We start from the raw sequence: 18,398 nt of genomic DNA, 5'->3' as shown, positions 1-18,398 counted from the left end.
CTTGTCCACAATTTGCAATGCCTGGAATAAAAACAGCATTCTCGGCCACCCCAAATTTATCAACCATCTTTCTGATTTCTCATCACTACTGGTTGCAGTGAGATTCATGTGTTCTGGTTTGGTTCTTTACTCTCAGAAGATTTCCCTGCTTTGGGGGCTCTACAAAACTGCCCCATGTCCTTCCTTGTTGCAATTAAAGCAAATGACTTTTCTGGGTTGAGCCTTGCCCCACCTTCTTTCAATTGGGACACATAGCTTGAGTTACAATGTCTTGAACTCCTTATTGGAGATTGCTATTCTCTCTCTACACATTCTATTAAATGTCCAATAAGATCATCAAGTGTTAAGTCTGTAAAGGGATCCATCTGTGCAATAAACAATTCAAACTTACATCCTAGTGACCCCAGAATAATAGAATTGTAATTCTAAGATAGTGACAGCAGTCACAAAATTAAAGGACGCCTGCTTCTTGGAAGAAAAGCAATGACAAACCTAGACAGCATCTTAAAAAGCAGAGACATCACCTTGCCAACAAAGGTCCATATAGTTCAAGCTAATCCCAGTAATGATGTATGGAAGTGAGAGCTGGACCATAAAGAAGGCTGATTGCCGAAGAATTGATGCTTTTGAATTCTGATGCTGGAGAAGACTCTTGAGAGTCCTGTGGACTGCAAGAAGGTCAAACCAATCCATTCTGAAGGAAATCAGCCCTGAGTGCTCACTGGAAGGACAGATCCCGAAGCTGAGACTCCAATACTTTGGCCACCTCATGAGAAGAGAAGACTCCCTGGAAAAGACCCTGATGTTGGGAAAGATGGAGGTCACAAGGAGAAGGGGACAACGGAGGACGAGATGGTTGGACAGTGTTCTCGAAGCTACCAGCATGAGTTTGACCAAACTGCGAGAGACAGTGGAAGACAGGAGTGCCTGGCGTGTTCTGGTCCAGGGGGCCACAAAGAGTCAGATGTGACTAAACGACTAAACAACAAAACAATAACAACATTATTATTATTTCACCTTGCCTGAAAGTGCCACAATGACTAAGGGTGTCTGGCTGTTAAGCAGAAGGTTGGTGGTTTGAGCCAACCGAGGAACTCCTATGGGCAGGGGGGTTGGACTAGATGACCATTAGGGTTCCCTTCTAGGAGGTTATAGCTCTGATTCCTGCTTTACAGCAGGTTGGACTAGATGACCCTTGGGAGCCCCTTCCAACTCTCCCCTTCTGTGTTTTTATCTCTCTGATTCTTGCCCCACTGGGGGTTTTGGCTAGACGACTTTCGGGATCCCATTCTATTGTACCACTCTATGCTTTTATATCTGAAGGATCCTTTCCCACTCTCCTCTCCTCCCCTTCTACGATTTAGGACATTTCTCCTGGAACCATGAAGTGGCTTGGGGGGCAGAGAGAACCACATTTTCATCCTCGGGACTCCGTCCTCGGATCGACCTCTTCTTCCTTCCGTCAAAAACAAGCCAACAGCCCAAGGGCGCCAGGTCGTTCCGTCGAAAGATTCGTGGGTGGCTTCGGTTGAGCAGCCGCCCACCTGGAAGGCCTCTTCTGTGGTGCAGGTCGCGCCTGTCTCCAGATACGGAAACAGCCGCCTTGCGAGTCGCCAAACCGGTCCGTCGAGAATCTGTCCTCGTATTATTTGGCAGCCGAAAGCGCTCACCGCTCTACGGGCAAAAAGACGCCGGCGAACTCCGAGACGCTCAGCCGCACCCACCGGTGGGGTGCGCGGACCCCCGAACCGGCCCCCGAGGATCTCCAGGGGCCGCCTGGCACAGCTCTCTGACCTCGAACCCGGAGCCTCGACGCCGCCAAACGGAGCGAAGCCTGGCCTGGAGCGGCGGAGTCGCGGGCCCCAGGCCTGGTTCGCCCGCGGAGATTTCGAGCACCAGCACCAGCGGTTCGGAGGGGTTCGCCGCACCGGAGGAAGGAGAGGGCGGCCCGCGGGGCACCGGCACCCTTTGCCAGGCCCAGGAGGGAGCGCTGGGGGAAGATGAAGCCTCTGTCGCCTCGACAACAGGGCAAGGAGACCGGGTGGTGCCCGAAGACGCGGCGACGAGTGGCGACGAGGAGGATGGCGCGTTCAGAAAGTCCCCAGGGCTCCTCGGGGACGCGCTTGAGCCCGAGCGGGCGGCGTCTGCGTCTGAAGGAGAGCTCGACTGCATTCTCCCGGCGCCCGGTGGACCAGAGGATGCGAATGGCGCGGCGGGAACGGGCGAGAACGAGCCTCCTTCGGCGCTGCCCAGCGCGTCCCCTGACGGAGAGGAGGATGTGGAGTGCCCGATCTGCACAGAGTTTTACGACGGCGGCGTCCACCGCCCGTCGCGCCTGAACTGCGGCCACGAGCTGTGCGCGCGCTGCCTGGGCGCTGTCCTGGAGGCGTCGGGCGCCGCTGAAATCGGGCGCGCGCGCTGCCCGCTGTGCCGCCAGAAGACTCCGGTGATGGAATGGGAGATCCGGAAACTGCAGGAAGAGATGCTCTTGCTCGAGTCGCCGCAAGAATCGGCGGCCGGGCGCGCGGAATACGAGCCCTTGCCCGAACGCCGGCCCGGCGCCTGGGGCCGCCTGGAGCACCGCTTCCAGATGCGCTTCCGCGCCAGCCGCCCCGAGCACGGCGCCCTGCCCTGCCTGCGCTACCCGCTCGGGATGGTGCAGGGGCTGGAGCGGCTGGAGCGGCGCAGCCGCTGGCTCTACCGGTTGGTCCTGCTGGGGCTGCTGGCCGCCGAGACGCTCAGCCTGTTGGTCTTCTTCCTGCCGCTGCTGGTGGTCTTTCTGCTCTTCGCCATCCTGGAGAGGTGGCGGTGAGTTCCGTCGGATAGGAGAGGAGTGGCTCTCCAACTCGGATCTTCGCCGGAGGGGCGCGCGCGGGCCTTTCAAAAGGCTGCAGGATTCGGAGGCAAGGAAGCGCTTTACACAACATGAGACCGGGAGGCTCTTTGCGCGTTGCAAGCAGGATTCGAACTCAAGAGCAGGAAGCGCTTTGCAGAGCCCGAAAAGGATTCGAATTCGAAAGTGGCGCCCCTCTCCCCTCCTGCTGTCGCCGGCCAAGCAGCTGCGAAAGTGCTGAGGGCTTGGGCAGTGGAGACGAGAGTGGCCGGGGTCTGGGAGCCCAGAGTGGTGGGGAAAGGGGGAAAGGGACCCGAGGGCCATCCAGCCCAACCGCCTGCGAGACAGGCATCTCCACCTGAGCCTCCAGGACAGATGGCCACCCAACTTCTGCTTGGAAACCTCCAATGGGATATTCAAGAAACAGAGCTATAATGGCCGAGAGTCGACCTCATCCCTCTTCTCCTCCGTTAATTTATCGACCTCTCCTTTAAAGACGTCCAAGTTGGTGGCCAAAACTACCTCCTGCATCTGTGAGTTCCAGGGTTTAGCTCTGGGCCAAGTAAAGGAGGATTTTCTTTTGCCCTTTTGTGGAATGGAGTCAGCTGCTGTAGCCCTTTGGGGTACCTCCTCACCCACCCCACTGCTATGGGGTCGGGGAGTCCACCATCCTTTTATTGGAGATTCTTGCCTTGCAGCCGTTTGGGCTACATGACCCGTGGCATCCCATCCTATTGTACCATCCCATGTTCTTATAACTGTGATTCTTGCCTTGTGTACACTTGAAAACTTTGGCAGCATTAAGATAAATTCAACAGTGCAAACAAGTTTTGATGGATGTAATAATGGATTACTGAATGGTTTAGTTTATGTAAAATATGAAGGAATTTATGGTATGCGAAATGAACCATGGAAAGAGAACAAGGGAAGTCATTGACATTTTCAGGTTGTTTAAATGAATATTCTAAATTGTAAAACAGAAAATTTAATAAAAAATATACACAAAAAGAAAAGAAAAGAAAAGGCCCGTTCTTGTGTCGCCACCCTCTGAACCGCTGAAGGAGGAGGCGCACAAAGAAGGGCCTCAGAAGATGATCTCAGGGTCCGGGTAGGTTCATATAGAAATAGGCAGTCCTTGAGGAATTGTGGTCCTAAGCTGTTTAAAGCTTTATAGGTCAAAATTGGACTTTTAATTGGGCCTGAAAACTAATTGGCAGCCAGAGCAGTGGGACCAGGATTGGTGCAATAGGCTCAAACCGTCTTGCCCTGGTGAGCAACCTGGCCGCTGAATTCTGCACTAGCTGAAGTTTCCAAACTGTCTTCAGAGGCAGCCCCACGTAGAACGCATTGCAGTAATCTAACCTTGGGATTACCAGAGCATAGACAACAGGGGTTAGACTGTCTCTGTCCAGATAGGGGCGTAGCTGGGCCACCAGCCAAAGCTGATAGAAGGCACTCCTGGCCACTGAGGCCATCTGAGCCACAAGCGACAGCAAAGGATCCAGGAGGACCCCCAGGCTATGAACCTGCTCCTTCAGGGGAAGCGTAACCCCATCAAGAGCACGCAACCTCCCAGTCATCTGTTCTAGGGAACCACCCACTAACAGGGCCTCTGTCTTATCTGGGTTGAGCTTCAGTTTGTTGGCTCCATTATTGAGGCAAGACACTGATCCGGAACTTCCACTGTCTCACCTGCAGATGTAAAGGAGAAACAGAGCTGAGTGTCATCAGCATATTGCTCACAGCAGACTCCAAACCTCCAGATAATCCCACTTAGAGGTTTCACATAGATGTTAAGCATCTATGTTGTTGTTGTTGTTAATGTGGGGGACAGGATTGAGCCCTGCGGAACCCCACATTGAAGGTTCCACGGGGCTGAATAGCATTCCCTAAGCAACACCCTATGAACTAGATGACCCTCAGGGTCCTTTCCCTGTCAGTTATTCTAGGATTTAATAGCTATGATTCCTGCCTTGCAGAGGGATGAGCTAGATGACCTCTGGGGAGTCCCTTCCACCTTTCGCAGCTGGCACCTATAGGAATCAAACCCACCTCCTTGGCATCACCCTTTCTCCTCCTGCCATTTCCTGAGTTTCGTTTGCTCTGCGGGCACCTTGGGAAATACCCTTCCTCCGGGGGAGTTGCTTTCCAAAGTGGACTTTGATTTTTTAATCTTTTTCTGCACACACACTGCCGATTAGAAATCAAGGCAGCCTTGACCTTGGTGAGACCTCCAGTGCCAGAGGCAGTCTATCTAGATTCCATCATCATCATGACTATTATTATTTAGAATACTTATTATTATTATTATTATTATTATTATTATTATTAGCCACCTGGAAGGGTGCCTTCTGCTGTACCTGAGGAACCAGGTGCTTCCCACAGTCCCTGGTCCAAGAGCCCAGAGGGGGCAGCAGGTGGGAGGCCATGGAGGGTCCACCTTCAGGTGAGAGCGTTGGCCTCTTCAAGGGGGCAGACCTTGGGCAAAGTTGCCTGAGGGCAGAGACTCGAGAAGGCTCAGTTTGGCTGCTGGAGCAAGTGGCTGCCTTGGAGCTGCCAGGGTTTCTACAAGTGAGTACCCAGTAAATCACCAAGCTAGACTGGCAGCAGCGGCACTCGTCCTTCTTCTGATAGGAAGTATTTTGCGAGGGGGTGGGGGGGTCAAGGAGGGTCAGTTGTGGTGGAGTGAGAAATGTCCCTATTTTCATCTGAGGAATGTTGGAGTGAATGAGATGGTGCATTGGCCTGATCCAGCAGAATCTTCTTATGTTCTTAGGGGTGTAAGCCTTGTCAGCCCCAGCCGAAGTTCACCTCTGTTCCCATCTCACCTGGAACCTATTCTGCTCATGAAAGCATCCCAGGTGGGCAATGACATCCACTTTGGAGAGAGGAATACACCTGCCTCCTGCAGCCAAGGGGCCCTTTTCCCTTTGGCACGACTGATGCCCTCTTTCTGAATGCCCCAGGCACAAGCCCACCCAGACGCAAGGCTTTCCCAACACCGGGGTCTTTTCCAGGGAGTCTTCTCTTCTCCTGAGGTGGCCAAAGTCTTGGAGCCTCAGCTTCAGGATCTGTCCTTCCCGTGAGCACTTAGGGCTGATTTCCTTCAGAATGGATAGGTTTGATCTTCTTGCAGTCTACCCTCTGATAATTCTGTGATCAGAAGCTGATAGTTTCCGCCTGGTCTTTCCCTCTGTCCCCCTTTGGGATGGGACTGAAGCTCGGTGGGCAGAATACCTTCCCTGAAGTCTACTGCCAGCCAGTGCTGACAATATTGGGCAAGGTGTAGCAATGATCTGACACTTCCTATATTTAAGAGCCCCGCTGTCTATGATGTGTTCACAGAAACCTTCTTGTTGTTTGACTCACTCCTCCTCCTGCTCTGCTTTCATTTTATTGCCTCTGCCAGGTCAGATAACATCTTCTGTTCCTCCCTCTCCTGGGAGGAGCCATCGCTCACTCCCTGTTCTTGGCTGAAGGACTCCTGGCAGGCAGGCGTAGGATCTGGCCCTGGGGCTTTCCTCCATGCGTGACAGGTCTGTTTGGATGTGCATGCTAGAGAGAGGTGTCCCCACCAATCACAGGCTGACTCAACACTCAGTCTCCCTCTGCTCCTGTGAGACACGTGGTGGGAAGCTGAGAGAAGGAGGGAAGACCCCACATGGTGTGTCCATGCCCCTGTGGCAAGCTGCGCTCCCTTTCTGCTTCCTGGGACAGGGGGACACCTACGTAAATTGGCAGTTACCTTGCTTGGGTTGTCCCTTTTTATTGATGCTGTCCAGACCTTTGTCCCTCCTTTCTTCACCACCTTCTTCAGGAATCCCCCATTGAACCTGTTTTCTGGAGATATAAGTAAGTTGTGGGCTGGGCAGTAGACTTAGCTTGTTCACCCTGTGGTGGGGTGGCCGTCTCCTCCTTGTGGAGCTCCTTCCTCTCTGGGGTCAACTGACACCTGCCTCCAGCCAGTATCCAGGTAAGCACTTTCTCCTCCTTCTCCCAGTTCTGTTCCCACCTCACCTGGAACCTCTTCTTCTCATGAAAGCAGCCCAGGTGGGCAATGACAACCACTCTGGAGAGAGGAATACACCTGCCTCCTGCAGCCAAGGGGCCCTTTTCCCTTTGGCATGACTGATGCCCTCTTTCTGAATGCCCCAGGCACAAGCCCACCCAGACTCAAGGTCTCCCTTGGTGCTTGGAAGCGCCTGGAGGCAGCTCCTCATTTCTGCTATCTTTTGTATTTTGATAACAGAAGGGCCACGCCCAGGACTCAGCAGAGTCATCGCCTGCCTACGAATGGGGTGCTGGCTTGGAAAGGTTCCTCTCCAGTCACTCAGATACTCCAGCCTTTCCCAACCAATCCATTCATTTCCGCTTTCTGTTCATTCTGGGTGGAGCTGAGAGATTTCCAAATGTGCTGTCAGTTCCTTCTGCATGGAATATAAAGCCTTCTGGGCGCAGGCAGGGGACTCAGACCTGCTTCACCATGAAGTCCATCGGCCTCTGCCTGGTTGCGCTCCTTGCCTTCTGGGGTGAGCTGGGACCTGTGTCTGGTCAGATGCCTCTAGGTGAGTGTCTCCTTGGACTCCCTTGTCCCAATCTCCATCTTTCTAAGCCCCATGGAAAACACTCTCTAAGGCAGCCTCCCTCTGAATTGGCTGCAATTCCCATGAGCCTCTGCATCTTCTGGTTGTTCTGGCTTGGGGCTCCTGTATGAAACCCTGTATGGGTAGCTGAAAGAGTCCTCATCGCCAGGAAACCACCGTCTCCTGTTCCATAGCTTCCCCTTCCCTATAGATCCTGCTGTCAGGGGCAAGACTTGAGGTGGCTGAAATGATCTTATGGGCCGATAATCTTATGTTTTCAGAATTTAAAAAAGAACTTTATGTTCGCAAGAGCAGGCCTTTTCTGCAATGGCTCCCTGTTTGTGGAATGCTTTCCCCAGGGAGATTTGCCTGGCACCTTCATTATAAACCATTAGGCACCAGGCAAAAACATTCCTCACTAACCAGGCCTTTAGCTGATTGTCCTCCCAATGCCCTTTTAAAATGCCTTGGGGGTGGTTTATTGGGTTGGCGTTTATTGGGGGGTTGTTTGATTGTGTATTTTGTGTTTTTATATTGTGACTTTTATCCTGTGAACTGCCCTGAGACTTGAGGTATAGGGTGGTTTGCAAAGAAGAAGAAGAAGAAGAAGAAGAAGAAGAAGAGGAAGAATTGCTATTTTTCTAGAAAAAGAGGTGTCAGAACTCACCATGAACACCTCCCTCATTCTCTAAGAATGGCAGTGGCACCTACCTGAGAGGAACTCACTGAGTTCTGGCTGAAAAGAAGCCCTGAAAACAATAATTCACCCAAACCATTTCAGAATAGTGCTATTGGTCAGACATAGATATTACGGGTCACTTTGTAGCTGTGCTACTTTTACATATGGTTATGATGTGTTTATTCATTCCCCCCCCCCCTTTGTACATTGCTTGGGTTTTTCAAACTGTATTAAAGTTGTGGTCCTGTTTAGCCATGACTCCTGCGTTGGACCAGATGACCCTCTTCATCCCTTCCAACTCTACCCTCTGATAATTCTGTGATCAGAAGCTAATAGTTTCCGCCTGGTCTTTCCCTCTCTCCCCCTTTGGGGTGGGACTGAAGCTCACTGGGCAGAATACCTCCCCTGAAGTCTACTGCATGCCAGTGCCGACAATATTGGGCAAGGTGTAGCAATGATCTGACATTTCCTATATTTAAGAGCCCCGCTGTCTATGATGTGTTCACAGAAACCTTCTTGTTACTTGACTCACTCCTCCTCCTGCTCTGCTTTCATTTTATTGCTGTTTTCCCGCTGCCTCTCTACTAACGGTGAAGCTAGCATGAGCCTTCGTAGGATCATAGAAACACAGAATGGGAGAGTTGGGAGAGACCACGAGGGCCCCTCGCAATGCAGGAATATTTTGCCCAACGTGAGGCTCAAATCCATGACCCTGAAGTCAAGAGTCTCACGCTCTTCCACCTGAGCTAGCATTGCCTCTGCCAGGTCAGATAACATCTTCTGTTCCTCCCTCTCCTGGGAGGAGCCATTGCTCACTCCCTGTTCTTGGCTGAAGGAGTCCTGGCAGGCAGGCGTAGGATCTGGCCCTGGGGCTTTCCTCCATGTGTGACACATCAATTTGGATCTGCTTCCTAGAGAGAGGCGTCCCCCCCCCCAACCACAGGCTGATTCAGCACCCAGCCTCCCTCTTCTTCTGTGAGACACGTGGTGGGAAGCTAAGAGAAGGAGGGAAGACCCCACATGGTGTGTCCATGCCCCTGTGGCAAGCTGGGCTCCCTTTCTGCTTCCTGGGACAGGGGGACACCTACGTATATTGGCAGGATTTATTGATTCAGCTACCTGGCTTTAGTTGTCCCTTTTTATTGATGCTGCTGCATTTTGTTTTTGTTTTTTTTTAAATGAATATTTATTAAGTTTTCCAATTTTAAATAAAGACAAAACGAAAAAGAAAAAGAAAAAAAATTAAAAACAATTCAATATCAGTAACAATTTTCAATCACATATTTCTTTGACTTCCTCATACCTCCCCTTCTTGTTCTCTAGTTCAATTTGTTAGTTCAGCAAATCCTAATCTCTTAACATTCCTTTTAAAATATCACCTTATTTTCCACTCAACTTTTTTAAATTTAGTAACAAAAACAATTATAATCCCCATTATCTTTATCATAACAGCTGGAGACCACCAAAGTTCAAACCAACATCTTTTCAAAGTTCATTAGTTTTATAATATTTCTGTAGGTATTCCTTAAATTTCTTCCAATCTTCTTCTGCTGACTTTTCTCCCTGGTCGCGGATTCTGCCGGTCATTTCTGCTAATCCCATACAGTCAATCAACTTCATCTGCCATTCTTCCAGAGTGGGTAAATCTTGAGTCTTCCAGTGCTTTGCTATGAGTATTCTTGCTGCCGTTGTAGCATACATAAAAAAGATTCTATCCTTCTTTGGCACCAAATGGCCGACTATACCCAAGAGAAAAGCCTCTGGTTTTTTCAGGAAAGTATACTTGAATATCTTTTTCATTTCATTATAGATCATTTCCCAAAAGGCCTTAATCTTTGGGCACGTCCACCATAGGTGAAAAAATGTACCTTCCACTTCCTTACATTTCCAGCATTTATTATCGGGCAAATGATATATTTTTGCAAGCTTGACTGGGGTTATGTACCACCTGTATATCATTTTCATAATATTCTCTCTTAAGGCATTACATGCCGTGAATTTCATGCCTGTGGTCCATAACTGTTCCCAATCAGCAAACATAATGTTATGCCCAAGATCTTGTGCCCATTTGATCATAGCTGACTTAACCGTTTCATCCTGTGTATTCCATTTCAACAGCAAGTTATACATTTTTGACATGATTTTAGTTTTAGGTTCTAGCACTTCTGTTTCTAATTTAGATTTTTCCACCTGGAAGCCAATTTTCCTGTCCAAATTGTATGCCTCCCTTATCTGAAAGTAGTGTAACCAGTCTCGGACTTTGTTTTTTAATTTCTCAAAACTCTGCAATTTCAGTCTATCTCTTTCTTGCTCCAAAATTTCCCAATATTTTGGCCAACTGGCCTCCATATTGAGTTTTTTCTGAGCTTTCGCTTCCATTGGTGACAGCCACCTTGGGGTTTTGTTTTCCAGTAGATCCTTATATCTAGTCCAAACATTAAACAGAGATCTCCTAACAATGTGATTCTTAAACGCTTTATGAGCTTTAACCTTATCATACCACAAATATGCATGCCATCCAAACACATTGTTGAAACCTTCTAAATCCAAAATGTCTGTGTTTTCCAGAAGCAGCCAGTCTTTCAACCAGCAGAATGCTGCTGACTCATAATAGAGTCTGAAGTCTGGCAGGGCGAAGCCACCCCTTTCTTTTGCATCAGTCAAAATCTTGTATTTTATCCTAGGCTTCTTGCCCTGCCAGACAAATTTAGAAATATCTTTCTGCCACTTCTTAAAACATTCCATCTTGTCCACAATTTGTAATGTTTGAAACAAAAACAACATTTTAGGCAATACATTCATCTTTATAGCTGCTATTGTAAAGACTGCGGAGAGAATAATTGGGTGCACTCTTCCCACCTTGGATCAAATCTATGCTTCCAGGTGCCATAAGAAAGCTGCAGAGATAGCGCAGGATAGTGCGCACCCCGAAAATGATCTCTTTCAGATTCTGCCTTCTGGAAGAAGGTACAGGGTTATAAAGACCAGCACTAGCAGCCTGAGAAACAGTTTCTATCCAAATGTGATTTTGGTTTTTAAAGCAGTGTAAGGAGTCTCTATGGGAGTATATTGTATTTAAAAATGGGGTATCATAATTTTTAGGGGGTTAACCAGGCTGGGATAGCTGGGATAGCAGGCTTGTTGGTTTTTGAATGTCCGTTGTAGATTTTTTTCAATTTTGTTGTTCTGTATGGGACAATGACAATAAAGATTATCATATCGTATCATAACTAATAAAAGTTAAAAACAAAAAACAAATTAGAAACAAACACCAGCAGACCATTGTGGGGGAATATATTCTCAATTGCCTGTGCAGGCCTGGAAGAATAGAAAGGTTTTCAGCAGGTGTTTAGATGTTGGCACAGAAGGCTCCTGCTGAGTTTCTGGTGGCAGGGAGTTCCACAGGAGTGGGCCAATGACAACTTGGTTGTTGTCAAAGAAGCCTCAGCAACCCAAGGAATGATCAAGGATACTCCTGCAGATGATCTCAGTGATCGAGCTGGAATATCAGGGTTCAGGTGATCCCCGGGGTCTCCTGGACCCAAGTTGTTCAGTGCTTTGTAAATCAATGCCAGGACCTGAAACCCAACTCAGTAGCAGATGACACCTCCATGGTGCAGCTTCTGAAGGAGGTTGAAGAAGCATCTCTTTCCCCTGGCTTTCGATGCTTCAAGTGTATGCTTTGCAGACCCATCTGAATTTTAAGATTATAAATGGTTAGTAATCCATTTTAGTCCATCCATTAATGATTTTGAATTATGGTGCTGGAGGAGACTCTTGAGAGTCCCATGGGCTGCAAGAAGATCCAACCTCTCCATTCTGAAGGAAATCAGCCCTGAGTGCTCACTGGAAGGACAGAACCTAAAGCTGAGGCTCCAAGACTTTGGCCACCTCATGAGAAGAGAAGACTCCCTGGAAAAGACCCTGATGTTGGGAAAGATGGAGGGCACAAGGAGAAGGGGACGACAGAGGACGAGATGGTAGGACAGTGTTCTTAAAGCTACCAGCATGAGTTTGACCAAACTGTGGGAGGCAGTGAAAGACAGGAGTGCCTGGCGTGCTCTGGTCCATGGAGCCACGAAGAGTCGGACACGACTAAACAACAACAATCCATTTTAGTAATGGCTTAGTAATCAATTCTCTCTCTCTCTCTCTCTCTCTCTCTCTCTCTCTCTCTCTCTCTCTCTCTCCATCACAGTGAAGCCTGGCACCTGTCCTACTCTGATCCAAAACAATGACACCCAGTGTGGCCAGTTCTGCTCTACGGACAACAGCTGCCCAGGGAGTGAGCGCTGCTGCCAGACTGCCTGTGGGCATCAGTGCATGCTCCCACTTGAGGGTAAGCAGCAGCCCCTCTTTTTTGGGGGAGAAATGAAGTCAGGAACCTCCCATCTGCCTCACCTTCTGACCCAGATGTGTTCTTGACCACCCATCCATACACACAAGGGGGTTTGGTGTCTATTTGGGTGGAAAACTCAGGCAGGGATCCCCTTTGGGTGACCTGGTTGGCCACTGCAAGAAAAGGATGCTGATCCAGCAGGCCCTTCTTAGCTTCTTATATTCTCCTTTCATCCCCAGACCAGCCCGGCTCCTGCCCCAGGCTGAGCCCCCAGCCAGACCAGCCTGCGAACTGCTCAACGACTTGCAACAACGACCAGGACTGTGGATTAGGACTCTACTTGCCAATCCAGAAGTGCTGCAGCAACGGGTGTGGACAGACTTGCCAGGTGGCTGAAGAAGGTATCCCTTGGGTGGGGAGAGAGATGGGGACCTTGTGGGATGTGAAACACAAGAGCAGTCAAGTACAACATTCCTAGAGTGAACATGTTTACACATGGGGAGGAATGTTTGTCCAGCCAGCAGGTCAACTTCCTGTTTCCTTCTGGGCTGGGACAGACTTCCTCTGCATGTGACTAGAGGTGGGCGGGGCCTCACCTGTGCAGGTAACGACAAAAGCACAGGGCAGGGCAGCAATCTCTTTCTTTTTGACTACATGACTCGATGAAGCAACGTCTGCTTAGCCAAAGATGCCCTCTAGGCTTCTAGCCGAGAAAGGACAAAGAGACTGTCTTCTTATGAGATAGTTTCCAGGTGTATGTTACTTTTCTAAGCTAAGTCTGCCTTCTGGGATCTGATAGTGAACAGAATGTGAGTAAACTCTTTTTATACTTTTATAGAAGACTGTGTCGTCTCTTATCTTTTATGAGGGAATAAGGGGAAAATACCAGAACAGTTATTATAGAGGCTTTAGTGAGCCTGAGCAAACACATCCGCTGTGAGTTTAAAAGGGGGAATGTTACTCTGCTAAATTGTGAACTTGTTTACACAAGTTGGAAAGGCTATAATCAAACAATATATCCTCTCCTGCATCCCTGAACATTCCCACAGACCTGATGGGGGTGGCGAGGGGAGCAACTGAGTTCTTGTGGATGGGAGAACCAATATTAAATTCTGCCCAGGAAGAGATGTTGGGGCTCCAGCCCACTTGGCTTCCACTCACGCAGTCTCCACTCCCTAATGCCAAGCTGTATGGTGGAGGCTGCCAGTGATAGGAGCATAACAGGGGGAAATGAACTCTGCACATGCTCAGATGTTTCCCCCTTTCAATGACTTCCTCACATGTTCCAGGAGTGAGTCCTGGCATACCAAACACAATTCCAGGGCTTTTCTTGGTGGCATGGGCCACCTAGCGCATTTCAGAAATATCCAGAGATATGCATATGAGGCTGTAAACACAGGAGTTTATTAGGAGAAAGGATGTCTTCACACAGCAGCGCATAGTTGAACTATGGAACTCGCTCCCACAGGAGGCGATGGCGGCCACCAACCTGGGACTCAGCTATAGAGCTGCAAATAAAACATTTTCAGTGTGTTGTAAAGTGTAGTATACAAATGTAACACTAGGTGGTGATGGTGAGCTATGGCAAATTCCATATATTTTTCAAAACTGTTTTTCAACAAGCACTTTCACAACCTTTCTTATACATGTCTAGATTCCACACTAGATGGCTTTAAAAGGCAGATTCATGGAGGAGGAGAGGGTTCTCAGTGACTTCTAGCAGGATGGCTCTGTTTGCCTCCACGGTTGGAGGCAGCGATGCTTCTGAAGGCCAGCTGCTGGAAACCCCAGGAGGGCAGAGGGCTCTTGTGTTGGGTCCTTCTTGTGGGCTTCCCATTGAAGCGTCCAGTTGGCCCCTGGAGAAAATGGGCCATTGGCCTGATCCAGAAGGGTCTTGTTGTGTTTTTATGGAGTGGGTGGGTGAGCAGGGAAAGTCAGAGGACCTGGACTTAAGGGGGGTGACGCCGCACAGCCCAACATGGAGGGACTTAGTAGGGTCATCCATGGGCTTTCCTGCCCAGAGGTAAATCTGGACACATGCCTCTGTCAAGTAGGAAGGGCTACGAAGGGTCACCTAGTTATCTCCCACTTGGACTCCTGCAATGCGCTCTACGTGGGGCTACCTTTGAAGGTGATCTGGAAGCTGCAACTAATCCAGAATGCGGCAGCTAGACTGGTGACTGGGAGCGGATGCTGAGACCACATAACACCAGTCTTGAAAGATCTTCATTGGCTTCCAGTACGTTTCCGGGCACAATTCAAAGTGTTGGTCCTGGCCTTTAAAGCCCTAAACGGCCTCCATCCTGTATATCTGAAGGAGCGTCTCCACCCCCATCATCCAGCCCGGACACTGAGGTCCAGCGCTGAGGGCCTTCTGGTGGTTCCCTCCCTGTGAGAAGCCAAGTTACAGGGAACCAGACGAGAGCCTTCTCGGTAGTAGCGCCTGCCATATGGAACACCCTCCCTTCAGATGTGAAGGAAATAAGCAGCTATCCTATCTTTAAAAGACATCTGAAGGCAGCCCTGTTTAGGGAAGTTTTTAATATTTAATGCTGTATTGTTTTTAACATTCGATTGGGAGCTGCCCAGAGTGGCTGGGGAAACTCAGCCAGAAGGGTGGAGTATAAATAATAAATTATTATTATTATTATTATTATTATTATTATTATTATTATTATTAGTCCCACCCCCAATCTCCCCATCTCTTTTTTTCCAGAGCACCCTGGCGTGTGCCCCAAAGTGGAATTGGTGCGCACGTTTGCCCCCTGCAATGACACCTGCAGAGACGACCGAGACTGCCCCCTCAAACAGAAGTGCTGCTTCACCGGTTGCAGCCGGAGTTGCATGGACTCAGGTACTGGCAAAGCCCCTCCCCCTTCTCCCCCCACCCTCTCTTCTCTGGGCAATTGGTGGAGGCAGCAGCTGCAGTGCCAACTTAAGTGCCCTGGAGCCTGAGAAGCTCCCCTCATGGACCTCCATTCATTCTGATCCAACAGTTCACAGTGACAGATGCCAGTTGCCGCCTGAAGATGGAATATGCAACACATACTTGATACGTTACTACTACAACCCGTCACAGAAGAAGTGCAACCAGTTCATCTATGGTGGCTGCCGGGGCAACAGCAACAGGTTCGAGACAAAGGAGGCCTGCGAGGAAGCCTGCGGGGAAATCAGCCCAGGTACTGAGAGTGGGAACACCAGAAATTCATTTTATTGGCTTCGTTGATGGTGTTTATCGCCCACCTTCATTTCCATGGAGCTCACAGTTGCATGCGTCGTTCTTTCCCTTCCTCATTTAATCCCCACAACAACAGTGTGAGGGAGGCTAAGAGAGGAAGCCACTGGCCCAAGTCACCCAATGAGCTTCGTCATGTTTTGAAATTGAGGTTTTTCGGGATTGATGTGTTTTTGCAGACCTCGGCAGTGGCGTAGCGTGGGGGGTGCAGGGGGGGCGGGCCTCACCGGGCGCAACATCTGGGGTTAGGGCAAATCCACGGGTTAGGGGGCGCAAATCCACGGGTTAGGGGGCGCAAATTACTTGCCTTGCCCCGGGTGCTGACAACCCACGCTACACCACTGGACCTCGGAAGGAGAGCTTTGGGCGGGAGCTTTGGCAAAGGGTTGAGAGGCAAGAGGGCTGCAGAGATCTGAACCAGCTGCCACAAGCAGGTCCCCCAAATTCAGTTCCTGAGCTGGACTTGCCAAATAGCCCAAGGCACAATTCCGCTCTGCCTGGAAAGAGAAGGCTCCATGACTCCTTCCCCCTTTATGGAGGGGCTTTGCATTATTCCTATGGAGGAATGTTGCATTCTGAGGCCAAAGGAAAGGACTGGACCCTGATTAAAATAATACATGAGGCTTGACCGGCAAGGCTCTCGGAGGAAGTGCGTATCACTACTCCCTCGTCCAGGCCGTTTTATTACCAAAAGAACCCTTTACACAGTGTTCGTAAGAACCAATCAGATTTCCTCTGAGCATTTCAAAAACCCCACGTGGGGACAAAATTAAACTGCAAAAGCTAATTTAAGCATGCATACTTCTGGGGTAAATAAAACAGGACTAAAAAGGAGGAATGCATTCAGCAACCCCGGAGGTCATAAACAAGCAGTAAACATGATAGGAAGGATGGCACGGAAGACAGGGACCTTTATCACCTTCATGTGAAAAACTATTCCCTGGCCCTAATATTAACAAAATCAAGGAAGAGTACATCAGAGAAACTGCCTACTATCTTTATGGCCTAGGATGCCTGGTGCAGCAACCAGCAACTGGCCTGTGTCCTAGAATCCCTATACGTGCTTGTCAGACAGAGAGAAATGGGCAGTAGAGGAAAAAGGGGCATAGATGTAGAAGCTTGTGGGATTTGATCAGAAATTATTGTCAATGAATCAAACCCAGTCAATGCAATGCTTTCATCGCGGACACCATGGCCTGATGCATATTTTATAATTCCTCATAGTAATCCCATCTGATCACTACAGAGGAATACATGTAGGGAGCATGAAGCTGGAATTAAAAACTCTTCCTGCTCTAAGAAAAACCTCTCTGCTTCCTCTTTCTCCCCCTTCTGTGGCCTCAGAGGTTTGCAAGCTGCCAAAGGACCCTGGTCCATGTGAGGCTTATTCACAATTTTACTACTACAACTCAGCCACCAGGAAGTGCGAGATATTCGTCTATGGGCTCTGTGGGGGGAATGGCAATCGGTTTCGTACCATGCTGGAGTGCATTATGGTCTGCGGGAACTTAGGTAAGATTCATTCTCTGTGTGTGTGTGTGTGGTGGGCAGGGAGCAGACTGTAGGGCTCCACAGGCGTCTATCTCAGCTGAGCTGCTGGCACCATCCTGTCCTGCGCATGGGCAAACTTAAGGACGGTGGATCTCCCCCTTATCACAATGGAGGAAGGGGCTTGAGGAGCTTCAAGAGGAGCCAAGCTTGAAGCACATAGGATGGGGGACATCTGGCTTGACCGCAGTACATGTGAAAAGGAAACGGGGCCCCTAATAGACCACAAGCTTAGCATGAGTCAAAAGAGTGATGCAACAGCAAAGAAAGCTCATGCAATCCTAGGCTGCCTCACCAGAAGTCTATTGTCCAGATCAAGGGAAGTCATAGTATTGCTCTAGGCTCACCTGGAGTTGTGTGTTGAGTTCTGGGCACCTCAGTTTCAGAAGGATAGTGACAAGCTGGAAGGTGTGTAGAGGAAGGCGGCCAAGATGATCGAGGGTCTGCAAACCAAGCCTCATGAGAAACAGTTGGGGGAGTTGGGAATGTTTAGCCTGGGAAAGAGAAGACTGAGAGGAAATATGATAGACATCTTCAAAAACCTAAAGGGTTGTCAAATGGGGGATGGAGCAAGCCTGTTTTCTCCTGCTCTTAAGGGTGGGACTCATAGCTGTCAATGTTTCCCTTTGTTAAGGGAAATTCCCTTATTCCAAATAGGATTCCTTGCAAGAAAAGGGAAAAGTTGACAGCTATGGTAGGACTTCAACCAATGTCTGCAACTTACAGGAACAGAAATTACAACTAAACATCAGGAAGAACCTTCTGAAAGTAAGAGTCATTCAACAGTGGAAGATGGTGAACTTTCCTTCCTTGGAGGTTTATAAACAGAGGTTGGATGACCATCTGTCATGGATGCTTTAAATGAGATTCCTTCTTGCAGGGGGTTGGACTAGATGACCCTTGGGGGTCCATTTCAACTCTACAATTCTATTATTCTATCATTGCTGCTGCCTGCCCTAAGGGGCACATGCCCAATTACGTGGCTGACTCTTTTTCTTTTCTTCCCCCAGAAAACTCCACCAAGGAGGACTGAGTCCCTCAACCTGATCACCTTGTCTGAGAAGACCCCAACCCCAGAGCAGACATCAGTGTGTTGCCATGCCCCCCTCCTTCCATCTCTGGGGAGGCTGCTGTGGGATCATCTATCCCCAAATAAAACCTGAGATTTCTAGCATGTGCTG

General features: G+C 49.2%; 2 protein-coding genes across 2 annotated transcripts in view; both read left to right on the top strand.

The window, feature by feature from the left end:
• Nucleotides 1–1,036: 1,036 nt before the first annotated feature.
• Nucleotides 1,037–18,398, top strand: part of LOC310765257 (ring finger protein-like) — a gene marked incomplete at its 5' end in the record, with an annotated part of 81,547 nt that continues 64,185 nt past the window's right edge. Inside the window, 2 exons of the mRNA XM_083620032.1 lie at nucleotides 1,037–1,068; nucleotides 1,324–3,366. Coding sequence (XP_083476158.1) covers nucleotides 1,037–1,068; nucleotides 1,324–2,812 — 1,521 coding nt within the window. The 3' untranslated portion in view covers nucleotides 2,813–3,366. The remainder of the gene's footprint in view (nucleotides 1,069–1,323; nucleotides 3,367–18,398) is intronic.
• On the top strand, nucleotides 7,057–18,391 carry LOC310764704 (uncharacterized protein). The gene is made up of 7 exons (XM_083619127.1): nucleotides 7,057–7,398; nucleotides 12,294–12,434; nucleotides 12,674–12,835; nucleotides 15,151–15,288; nucleotides 15,431–15,613; nucleotides 17,014–17,181; nucleotides 18,228–18,391. Exons 1-7 carry the CDS (start codon nucleotides 7,317–7,319, stop codon nucleotides 18,248–18,250), a joined length of 897 nt encoding a protein of 298 aa, XP_083475253.1. The 5' UTR covers nucleotides 7,057–7,316; the 3' UTR covers nucleotides 18,251–18,391.

The sequence above is a fragment of the Podarcis filfolensis genome, assembly GCF_964270895.1.
Source record: "Podarcis filfolensis genome assembly, chromosome: 6".
Classification (NCBI taxonomy): domain Eukaryota; kingdom Metazoa; phylum Chordata; class Lepidosauria; order Squamata; family Lacertidae; genus Podarcis; species Podarcis filfolensis.
This window is presented reverse-complemented; position numbering and strand designations above follow the sequence as displayed.

Bases quoted from the DNA above. Each gene is read 5' to 3' on its own strand.
- LOC310764704 (XM_083619127.1), top strand. From the start codon at position 7,317: ATGAAGTCCATCGGCCTCTGCCTGGTTGCGCTCCTTGCCTTCTGGGGT. The intron at 15,289-15,430 runs GTACTGGCAAAG...CTGATCCAACAG, and splicing joins CCGGAGTTGCATGGACTCAG to TTCACAGTGACAGATGCCAG. The intron at 15,614-17,013 runs GTACTGAGAGTG...CTGTGGCCTCAG, and splicing joins CTGCGGGGAAATCAGCCCAG to AGGTTTGCAAGCTGCCAAAG.